The sequence below is a fragment of the Gopherus evgoodei genome, chromosome 3, assembly GCF_007399415.2.
Source record: "Gopherus evgoodei ecotype Sinaloan lineage chromosome 3, rGopEvg1_v1.p, whole genome shotgun sequence".
Taxonomy (NCBI): Eukaryota; Metazoa; Chordata; order Testudines; family Testudinidae; genus Gopherus; species Gopherus evgoodei.
The window spans coordinates 116,783,309-116,795,764 of record NC_044324.1 but is presented as its reverse complement, the minus strand read 5'-3'; the positions used below and the strand labels follow the sequence as shown (position 1 = coordinate 116,795,764).

The following is a 12,456-nucleotide window of genomic DNA, read 5'->3' as shown; positions in this document are numbered from 1 at the left end:
GCAGGGCCCTTCTGGTTCTGACAACCTCAACTGAGGGAACTGCAGTTACAGTTTTATGTCCACCAGGCAGCAGGCGCTAGGCTCACTACTGCTTCTTCTTGGGCCTTGCTTTATTTAGTCATCTGCTTCTGGCAACCCTTACGAGAGCGTAGATTGTAAGGTATTGCAGGCTGTTCCTGTACGTCTTCTTCTGGAGTCAAAAGATTGACTCTGCGTGGTCCTGAGGTGATGATTGGTTCACTGGGGTCTGTGCATTCTTACACTGCGAAGCATGTATCCACTCTGAGATGCCAGACAGTTTAACGGCTGTCCCTTGACTCTGGCTGTAACAATGGCCTTCACACCTTATCTTTTCCTGATGCATACATTCCTCGTTCACACAAATAGATTGAGAATACAAACAGTAGTATTTTATATAGAACAAAAAAGCATTGCAAATTAAACCTTGCTAAGTTTTACAATTGATAACTAAGACAATTTACATTGAGACCCAGGCCTTCAATGTTTCTTTAATTTACTTAACATAGACACAATAGAGAATCCTGTCTCTTACTACCTAAATCTTAAAACAAAGAGTTAGAGAGGGCCCAATTTGTAATGCATATGGGAAAACAGAATCTTATAGTCCCAGGGGGTCAGTTCTTTCTGCTATTTAAAAAAGGTGGCTAGCAGGATGAAATCAAATTATACTTTAATTCTTATGGGACATTATAAAATCCTGCTCCTACATATCCCCCTTTTGACACTAAGATTATTAATCACCAGTGTCACTTTTTATTTAGTTCACATAATAGAAAATACTGGGAGGTGATTTGGGCCTGTGGCTTTAGCTTTACATACATTTGTTTTATGCACCAGCACATTTTAAACATTTCAATTAAACACATACAATTTAAAACCAAAAACAATTAGGGGTAGTAACATTAGTATGCCAGTAGTTGTGGGAGACCATTTAGAAAATATGTTATACCAATGGTAAGCTGTTATGCTTTTTTGCAGTGGCAATTTTTAACATGTCCCCATTTGCGTGTATAATATGAATAGTCCAGTTTCACATTTTTTTTTTTGGGAAAAGGACCCATTTTCCCTTCAGAATGGCTGCAAAGAAACCAAGAATTTTTTTTAACATGGTTCTTTTTAACATTTTTCACAAAGTTTAACTGCTTAATTCTCTCCAGCATCTATAGAGTTAACTTTTTACTTTTTTTCCTTAAATTACTTGTTTATGTCCCAAAATGACACCTTTATTACCTCAGATTTCACCATTTTAAGTATTGTTCCAGGGGTTCATGCCTGTACTTACTACTTTTTTTACTCCTGACACTATTCCCTTAGGGCTTTTAACCTGTTTTTTTATCTGTTGCTTGCCTGCTTGTCTGGGCCCGATCCTGCTTTTTTCAATGAACCATTTGTGAGTGATATTGTGGTCATTTCATAATTTTGAAAGAAATGTTCAAGGAAAGGGACCAGGAAGGGTGGGGGCTAGTTGAGGAGCTCCCCCCGCCCCCAGCCTTGCTGAATTGGTAGTGGGACACTATAAAGAATCAGTTTCTGAGGCAGACAACAAAGGGGAACAGAACAAGGGGCTTTTTGTCCTTTTTTACAATGAGATGGGAGTATGAAGGGGGTTGGATCGATCCGGGGTTTGGAGAACAGGGTAAAGGGGAGCGCTCAGTCTGGTGGTGGGAGAGGAGGCTTTTAATAAAGCTTTTAACTTATTATTTGAATAATTGAGAGGCGAGTTTTGATTTTGTCCACCTATGATTTGCCTCTTGCCACCACTGCATGAAAGAATTAACCTCTCCTTTAGCCAATTTAGTTTTAGGTTGGCCAAGTTTGTCCTTTAAGATGTCCACTCAGTCTTTGTTCCAAGATTTTAACAGTGGCCACTGAGTTTTGGGATCCCCCTGAGTTAGCCTAGACCATTTTTCCAGAAATTTACAGGAGTCCAGATTCTTTTTACAGGAGTCTGGACTCATCCTAAATACATAAAATGAGCCAGCGTTCATTTAGGGAACTGTCCCGACTTAGACATCTGGTTACCCATACAGGAGGATTTCACACACCAATCACACAAGAAGGAAATTCGGATTCGTCAGAGCGATGCCCAGTGCAACACACAAAAGGAGCCCACAGGCTACTGCCTCAATTGCCCTTGCTTTCACACTAAGGGTTTTACCCAAAGTGTGGTGCGGCTGCGATTGTGCAGATTTCACTCACTCAGACCGCGGGGACAGGAACCCCTTGGTCGGCCAATCCCCAGACAGAGACGGCATCCAGACTCAAACACTCCACAGGGAGGACGGATAGGCACAGAGACAGGACAGTCCTCAGTCCGGACAAAATACAGAAATAATTACCTGACCAGATTCCTGATGTCAGATCCCGGGATCCCTACCAGAACAGAGTGGGAACCAACAGGTTCGATGGCGTAGACCTCACTGTGGCTGTGCGCCTTTCCGCTCTAGTGGGGGACCGCTTGGGCCAAATGCCCAGGTGCCGGCTGCCACGGTCATCCTACAAAAACAGTCAGGAATCACACAGCCCCAGTGAAGACGGTTGCCATCTCGGTGGAACCTCCAAATTGTCAAAGTTAGAATCAGGACTTACAATTTGTCAGACCACTCTGTTTATTAGCGCAGCGCTCCGCCAATAACATTCAGAATATGTGAGTGGCCATGCAAGGCCCAAACAGTCTTATTTATACAGATAAAAGAGCGGGAATTAGACAAAGGGACAAAGATATCAAAACAGTAAAATTTACCTGGGGCACAGCATGCATATCCTATTTCCTTACTAACTGTTATCGATCTAAGGGTAATGCTTCACCAATTGCCCTTAAACGGTGCAATTGTTCTATGTTAATGTCTGTATTCCTGACACCTGGTTGCAACATTCCAACAACTTTGCTTAAAGGTACAGACAACATTTCTTTAATCCTTTCTATTCTTACTATATAATTTATTTTACTTTCACATCACCTTCTACCTTTTTAACAGGAGGAAACTCTTCTACGGGCACGGGAGGAAGACGAGAAGAGAAAAGAGATCACTAATCATTTCCAGGGCACATTGAGTGATATCCAGACTCAGATTGAGCAGCAAAGTGAAAGGAACATGAAACTATGCCAGGAGAACACAGAGCTGGCCGAGAAACTGAAAAGCATCATTGATCAGTATGAACTCAGAGAGGAGGTGAGACTACTAAGGCATGCAGCCTCCTTGAGGTAGGGAGAGGCAGGTTTTGAAGTGCATGAGGATTAGATTTATTGACACCACCCCATCCTCTCAATTAGCTATCATTTTTCTTCTTCATGAGGCTTTTCTGCGATGTGCAACATGGATAACATTGTCAAGGTTTAATAGCACATTGCTGTTTAATCCAGACTGTATCAGAAGCAAGTTAGTGCTTCAACCCTTCTCTGGCAGCTGCAGATTAATAACAAATGTAAACCAGGGACACTTGACATCTGAACAAACTCTAGTGTGCAGACATGACTTTCACTATAAAATCTGCAGTAAAAAATATATATAGATAGAATATTATCCCTTCAGTAAATATTAGAGCTATTGAGAAAATTTCAACAAAGCTTCTACATTTCTACATTTTCAAACTATGCTGATTTTTTTCCCCATCTTTAGTAAATATCTCAACTCTTGACTTTTTGGGACTCTTTATTGTTAATTAGTATGTTCATTGTGGTTCTCAGTCCAAATATATGCACTAAAAACAGAAAGTAAAGTAACATAAGTACTGTGTACTTCCAGTCTCAAATGCTGACCCACTTTGAACTGAGCACATCCATCTAATTATTTAAAAATCTTATTGTATCATGCATGAGACCGTCCCCTGAATGAACTGTACATGCATTTGAATGGTTTTTATCAAAATAAAAGGAAATTTTATCTAAATGTGGCATTTATAGACCCATCTCATAAGAGATTAAGAATTCAGAAATTTTTCCCAATCCAAATTGGAACAAAAAAATAAAAAAAATGTTAATGAACTAACAATCTGAAACATTTTTTGGATCAATGTCAATTCATAATTTCAAAATGTTTTGTTCTGATTTAGACTTTATTTTTTAGACTAAATTTACTAAAAGTTTGAAATGTAAAGTCCTTTCAAACCATAAAACAGAAGTTTTCTATTAGAAAATGTCAAAACAGGATGTTTTTGACTACTTCAAAACTTTTTTCTCAAAATTTTTCTTGTGGACAATTTTGGTTTCATAAATCAGCATTTTCCCACACACAAAAAGTTACACTGGAAAATTCCCAACCAGCTCAAATGATTTACTCAACACAGCAAGAGTCAGGTGGGCCATTGCTGAGATTTCTTTTGGGAGAGGCTGCTATAGAGTCATAGATTCAAAGGCCAGAAGCACCATGAGATTATCTAGTCTGACCTCCTGTATATGTCACCCAGTAATTTCTGCATCAAACCCATGTTATGTGGTTGAGCTAGAACATAAGTAATTACCAGGAGGAAACAATGGCCAATAAGGGCTCAACCCCACAAAGTGCTGAGCACTCTAGCCTGATCCAGTAAAGTACTGAAGCACACGCTGAACTTTACGTGTGTGTGTGTAGTCCCATTGCCTCAGCAAGACAGCCCATATGCTTAAACTTAAGCATGTCCTCAAGTACTTTGTTGTGTCAGGCCAGAATGCTCTGCACCTTGCAGACTGAAGCCCAAAGAGTCCGATCCTGTTTAGAGCTCTGTCCAGATGAATCCCTGCACCCACACTGAGCTATTTGCAGGGTTGGGGCCTAAAATCTCTGTTTTCACTTTATAGGATCAATTGGCTTTTAAGTTTGAATTTAATATGTTCCATCTGTCAAAATCTTAACCAGTTAACAGCACCAATAAACTGTGTTATGCATATTCCTCATCTAATGAGCAATCGTTTGAGATATGAGTAATATTTTTGATTATACTAATGAGTTTATATGTGGATAATGTACATTCTAATGCACAGTACTGGAAAAGGTCCCCAGGACTTTTTTGTTATTATAAATTTAAACTAATACAAACTTGGTTTCACTTCTAGAGAAAATTCTGGTACAATTCTGGTACAATTTGTTCTTATGACAAGCAATAGGCTGGGAATATTTGGGGTTTCCATTTGTAGAGCCCTTCTCAGATACAAAAATTGGATCTGCATCCAATAGGTGATCTACAAAGAAGGTAAGCAATACAACTGCATCTGCATCCACATCCGCAGATGTAAAGTAGATATCCATGGATTTGCAGGGCTCTATCCATTTGCAGTATTTTGGCCTTTATGCTTGTTCTAATAGGCAGCCATATGTGTGTGAGCATGCAGGTTTGTACATGTCACTACATCTGCAATTTCAGCACAGCAGAATTTGTTTTCTTGCAGCAACTTGATAAAATATTTAAGCACAGAGAACTTCAACAGAAACTGGTGGATGCCAAGTTGGAGCAGTCACAGGAAATGATGAAAGAAGCAGAGGAGCGACATGAACGAGAAAAGGAATATGTACTTATCTATCTAATCTGTCTGCTCATTTGTCTGTCTGTCTATCTTTAGATAAAAGGTGGGCCCAAATCATCCCTGAATACCGTTTCACCACTATAATTGGCTCTGCAGGTCTGAGTGTGATAGAGTGACAGGGCAGTGTGAGGGAAACTGTCACGGCTGTTGCCTTTGGTGTGACTGTACTATAGATACAGGAATGCAGTCTCCAGGGCTGCCAGATTGCCACCTTTTCTTAGTGCATGGCTAATTCATCAGTCATGGAGCCAGATCATGCTACCAGTCCTAAAGCACCAATCCCCATCAATCCCTGCCAAAGACGTTTCCCCATATGGCTCTGATGACCCTACTGAATGTGCCTGAATTCCAGTTGGTCCCAGCTGCTCATCTGAAAGAGTAGAGGGTGTCTCCTGTAGGGGTTGCACGCAGTGGCGAACAGAAAGGCCAATGAAGGAGTTTTGAGTGTATCATCCAGTAGTGAAATCAACAGGTGCTGAAAGTGGAATCCCTAGAAGTGCTGTCCCTCTCAGAATGTGAGCCCGAGTTGTCACCTCTGCTGACTCTGTCTAGAAAACCCTTCTCCAAAAGTATTTTAGCCAGACTATATGGACCTATTTCTGTTATTTCCATTTTTTCATGAAGTAGTGAAAAATCAACATTCTTTGTACAATGGTTTTCAGAAGAGGGGAATTGTCTTTGCAATTCTCCTGTATGACTAGCACCTATGAAAAAGTAAGCTCAAGAAATGGTTCAATTAGCTATAAAATTATAAAGGAATGGGCATATAATAATACATGTTTATGCTTACATAATTTTATGAACATTAACTGAATTAATGCTTGCAGCCTGCCTTTGAGGTAGACAAGTACATATTATTACCACTTGGTAATAATACAGCCCAAACTCAGTCAAAGATGTTAAGCGACTATATAGGCACTGACTCCATGGGTGCTCCAGCCCTGGAGCACCCACAGAAAAAAATTAGTGGTTGTTTAGCACCCACAGGCAGCCAGCTTCTCCCTCCCCCAGCATCTCCTGCTCACCTTCTGCCCCGCCGATCAGCGCCTCCCTCTCCCTCCCAGCGCCTACTGCCCACCATAATTAGCTGTTTCACAGCATGCTGGAGACTCTGGGAGGGAGAGGGAGGAGTGGGGATGGGGCACACTGTGGGGAGGGAGCAGAACTGGGCAGGCAGGCTTGGGGGAAGGGATGGGATGGGTGCAGGGCCTGGGTTGGAGTGGGGGCGGGAAGAGACAGGATGGGGGTGGGGGTTTGGGGGAAGGGGTTGGTGGCGGTGTGGTGGTTTGAGGGTTTGAACGCATACACCCTCCGGCCCAGAAGAAGCCGGCGTCTATGAGTGACTGGCCCAAAGCCATGTAATGAGTAAGTGTCAGAGTAGGTTTGGTACACTGGAATTCATCATTCACAGTCCTGTATCCAGACTGCAGGACTATACTTGTCCTCCACCTGAATCATATTGCACACTAGTGAGTTCAAGGCACCATGCTATTAAAATATATATAATTAAGGCATTTATAATGCAGCCCTCTTAGGATGAGCTCAGTAATATAGAAGGGCAAACTTCAATCACAGACAGCACTTTCTGGAAACGTTTCTCAGGGACAGAACTATCTTACAACTCTCTATGTACCAGTTTGCAGAGCTCTCCCCATCAGTTTTGCCTTAGGTATTTAGCTTTTTCAAGTTATTTTTAACAAAGTGTTTTTATTCTTATAGTTAGCCAATTAGTCTTTGAATTATAATTTTTGTCTTAACTTCAACACCATAAATGGTTTACTTGCCCCAGCACAAAACCTCTTTACCTCACTCAGCAAGAGCTGCGGGGTCTACAAAAATGTACAAGGAGGTGTAACTAGTGGTGTTCCCCAAGGGTCTGTCCTAGGACCAATCCTGTTCAACTTATTCTTAAATGAACTAGAGAAAGGGGTAAAAAGTGAGATGGCAAAGTTTGCAGATGATACCAAACTGCTCAAGACAGTTAAGACCAAAGCAGACTGTGAAGAACTTCAAAAAGATCTCACAAAACTAAGTGCGCAACAAAATGGCAAATGAAATTTAATGTGAATAAATGTAAAGTAATGCACATTGGAAAAAATAACCCCAATTATACATACAATATGATGGGGGCTAATTTAGCTACAACGAGTCAGGAAAAAGACCTTGGGATCATCATGGATAGTTCTCTGAAGATGTCCACACAGTGTGCAGAGGCGGTCAAAAAAGCAAACAGGATGTTAGGAATCATTAAAAAGGGGATAGAGAATAAGATAGAGAATATATTATTGCCCTTATATAAATTGATGGTACGCCCACATCTTGAATACTGCATACAGATGTGGTCACCTCATCTCAAAAAAGATATACTAGCACTAGAAAAGGTTCAGAGAAAGGCAACGATAATTATTAGGGGTTTGGAACGGGTCCCATATGAGGAGAAATTAAAGAGGCTAGGACTCTTCAGCTTGGAAAAGAGGAGACTAAGGGGGGATATGATAGAGGTATATAAAATCATGAGTGATGTGGAGAAAGTAGATAAGGAAAAGTTATTTACTTATTCCCATAATACAAAAACTAAGGGTCACGAAATGAAATTAATGGGCAGCAGGTTTAAAACAAATAAAAGGAAGTTCTTCTTCACACAGTTCACAGTCAACTTGTGGAACTCCTTGCCTGAGGGGGTTGTGAAGACTAGGACTATAACAGCATTTAAAAGAGAACAGGATAAATTCATGGAGGTTAAGTCCATTAATGGCTATTAGCCAGAATGGGTAAGGAATGGGTCCCTAGGCTCTGTTTGTCAGAGGGTGGAGATGGATGGCAGGAGAGAGATCACTTGATCATTACCTGTTAAGTTCACTCCCTCTGGGGCACCTCGCATTGGCCACTATCGGTCGACAGGATACTGGGCTAGATGGACCTTTGGTCTGACCCAGTACAGCCATTCTTATATTCTTATGAGGGACATTTGTGTAGTGACATTTTTAAAAAGTGCTCTGAATATTAAACAAACCCTGAAATTCGAAGCACCAGTGCTTTGAGCAAATGTGGCATGCAGTATTATGAAGCAGGTTTCTCCAGTGGATTCCTACTGCTCTAACTTCCCCCAAAATCTTGAGCACTCAGCCCAGCTATTGAGGTCAGACAGCAGGGCCAGGATTTATTTAATATAAGTACCAATTGAGAAAACAAGTTAGTCACCTAATAAAAATTAATTGTCTAACTGACCGAGCCTGCAGGCCCCACACTCAGCTAACTGGAGTTTGTCTGTAACACAATAACGTTTGAACACTTCATCCGATCAATTCCAAAACTCCCAGAAGTGTTCTAGGTATCAATGAGCAGAGCCCTAATTATCTTGGTGAAAGTGGAAAAGCCTGATTTCTACTGTGAGAGGAAAACCAGTGTCCACTTGGTGCTGCAGGTGGCGGAATTGCTCTGGCAGCCCGTGCTGATGCTGACACAGCACAGGCAGCCCCTTCAGACACTGCTCTCTCTCGTGGGCTGTACAGCTTAGCCTATAGAAGGAATGAAGAGTGTGATCCTCTAGTAAAAATGTAACATTTAGTATTATGTGTGCTTCTTTAGTGGTTAGCACAACCTGAGAATGTGTTAGCAAACGGCTTCAATGGCCTATGGGGGGAAGGATAGCTCAGTGGTTTGAGCATTGGCCTGCTAAACTCAGGGGGCCAGTTAGGGATCTGGGGCAAAAATCTGTCTGGGGATTGGTCCTGCTCCAATTGGAGCAGGGAATTGGACTGGATGGCCTCCTGAGGTCCCTTCCAACCCTGATATTCTATGATTATTCACATCCCTGAGAGACATAAATTTTCTCTCTGTTGCTTTAAACACAGCTACTGACTCAAGCTGCAGAATGGAAGCTCCAGGCAAAAATGCTGAAGGAACAGGAGACCGTACTACAGGCCCAGGTGAAGTTGATTGCATGGTGTGCCTTTGTTTGCTCATTTTTAGTCCACGCACCACATTCCAGGTAAAGTATTCCAAAAGCTTTGTATGTATTCTCCCTAAGCCTCCACTGTACTAATGGAATCAGGCTATATTCATGCACGTAGTAGAACAGTGCACCCACACTGGAGGGTTTGCATGTGCATACAATACTGAGCCACAAATCTCTATGCTGTAATACTGTTGGATGCCCATACCGCTATACTCACCATAACTCTTCTCAGCTGAGACCTACACGCCCTCTGAGGCTCCAGTCCAGCAAAGCACTGAAGCACATACTTAACTTTAAGCACATAAGTCGCAGTGAAGTCAGTTGTTAAGCACATCCTTAAGTGTTTTGCTGGAATCAGGCCTGAATGCAGAATTCTTATTAACTTCCATGGGAGTTCCAAGCACAGAGTGCTCATACAAATGGGCCTTTTGTGCTTTCTGCTCAACAGGACATAAAACAGAGTTTGAAAACTACATTAAAATGAAATTTATTACACAAATTATCACACAGATGAGGCTGGAGTGAAATGCAATGGCAGCCAAATAACATACAACTAATACAAAAACATACAACAGTCATTTCATCACACAGAGTGACACAATACCACACCCGAAATGTGGGCACATAAGATGTATATACCAAAAAGAGAAAACAGCAATAGATTTGCCTAGCCTTATGGAAATACCTAATGGAAATATTCATAGAGAATGATCTTCTTTTAGGGTTTAAATGAGAATTACCTCCATTTAGTAGAATTTTTAAACCAGCCTATAGTACTTTATAGCCCAGAGAGAATTCACTGTTAAATGCTGGTGGTCCTCAGAGCGCTTGCTGGAGACCCCTGGAGAGCTCAGAACAGGTCTGCCAAACACAGTGGTGAAAACCGTGACAATGATACTTGTCAATGGCTCAGTACTTCGTTTGCACTGGTGAGCTTCCATTGTTATAATCACCAGGCAAATTGCACAGGCTATAGCTATGGGGGGAAGTTTTATGAAAAACTGTTGTAGACAGAGCCTCAGAGACTTGGGGACTACTTATGGGCTAGAACGTAATTTTATACTCTGCCCACAGTAAAGGGCAACATCTTCCCAGGCGCAGCTCAGGGATGGCGTTGTGACTCAGAACATCAAAATTCACTCCCTCTGGATGAGAAGTAAGGTATTTATCCCTTTTCATAGAGTACATATCCCCTGCTCTGTACTTTGCCAACTATTCTGGCCTGCAAGGGGAAGCAAAGCCAGGACTCCTCCCACTCCACACCTTCTCTCTGCCCAATTGTTCACAGTGTATAGCACTGGGTGTGTAAAGCCGGGTCTACTCCTGTAGTCAGACTCACAATCCAAGTATGGTGACCTAACATCCCTGTGCAGCCAAGTAAGAGCTGTGACAGTCTAGCCATCAGTCAACAAGGTGAGAAGGATATGGTCCTTTATGCAGTTTTTCAAAGGTTAAAATAAGCAGAGAAGAAACTGAAAAATGTTAAATAAACGTATTCGTTTATGGACATCAATTTGATAGGTTCTCCAATCGGACTGCACAGGCCTCCTGAGGAATCAGTCCCCAATTTTCTTTGAGTGTTTTTAATTAAGCCTTTATGTTCAGCTAGAAAGAGTTTTGTCTATCAACCAGACCTCACTTGCCAGTTTAATGAAATTGAACATGAGAGAATATATTAAACATGCATGTCAAGTGGTAATAAAGGAATCCACTCAAGCCTCTCTCGGAATGCCTTAGTTGGGGGTTGAGACCCTGATTTTAATGGGACTACTCACATGCTTAAATTAAGCATGTGCTTAAGTGTTCTGCTGGATTGGGACACAGGTGTGGGAGTTCCATCACTTTGACAACTGCATCCATTGGGAATGGTGCAATAATAATATGAGAGACAGCACTCCATTTTCTAGGGAAGATCCTGTGAGGTGCTGTGTGTGCACCCTCAACTCTCACTGAATTGAACGGAAGTTGAGGATGCTAGCACTTTGCTGACTCAGGCCCTTAAACAGTACAGTGTTCCTTATGCCAGAGAACTCTGCACTCCAAAGGATTAAAGGCATTTGGCATTGGCTCACAGAACATGCCCACGGTGGGGCTGTGGTGCTACTCAGCAGCATGACACACAGCCTCTCCAGGTGTGTCGCTTCTGTTGGCTCTTTTAGCTTTGTATTTTGAAACAAAGTGAAGGATAAAAGTTAGCCGAGGCCTTTAATGTATATTATTTTCTGTGTCAGAGAACAAATTGACTATAAAAAATCAAAGTGAATATAGCAAATTCAATGAACTAATGAGTCCTTCCTGTAATTCATCAACCAAAGATTACAGAAGGGCCACTACCACATTGGGGACGTGTTAATTTAACACATTGCTCTTTTCTTATTCAATAGCCTCATTAGCAATATGGTGTTAAAATACCTGTTTCATATAGCACTATTCCTACAAATTCATACCTCTTTTACCACAGGTGTGCACTCTCAGAATTTGAATGAAACCATAGGACCACATGATGCAATACAGTGGTCCTTGTCTCCCTAATCTGAGAATTTGGCACATGCTCCTAGGGAGAGAGAACTCCTACTGCATGTACCCTAGCACTATAGAACACATTTACTTGTTTATTACATGTGTGTACTCAGGTACAATATGAATGATTGTTATTTATGTTACTGTACTGCGTAGAGGCCTGAGCCAGCGTCCGTACTAGTCACTGTACAATCCCATAGTGTAGTACGACTACAGTCTAACTGGGTGGGGAGGGGGAGTTCCAGCTGAGGTAGATATACATGTGCTAGTTCTGATCCAGCTAGCAAACTCGAAAAACCCAAGGGTAGCTCAGGCAGCACAAGCAGTGTGAGGGGTTAGCCACCCAAATGAGTACCTAGGGTCCCTTGTGGGACTGTTCTTCAGGCAGCTAGCCTGTCTCACCACCCACATCTCTGTAGCTACATGTACATTTTTGGCACGCTAGCTCGATCAAAGC

At 41.8% G+C, this 12,456-nt stretch overlaps 1 protein-coding gene across 1 annotated transcript in view; it reads left to right on the top strand.

The window, feature by feature from the left end:
• TXLNB (taxilin beta) overlaps positions 1–12,456 on the top strand; it is a 56,744-nt gene that overhangs the window by 29,386 nt on the left and 14,902 nt on the right. Inside the window, exons 5-7 of the mRNA XM_030556450.1 lie at positions 3,000–3,194; positions 5,387–5,506; positions 9,376–9,450. Of these exons, the coding sequence (XP_030412310.1) occupies positions 3,000–3,194; positions 5,387–5,506; positions 9,376–9,450 (390 nt within the window). The remainder of the gene's footprint in view (positions 1–2,999; positions 3,195–5,386; positions 5,507–9,375; positions 9,451–12,456) is intronic.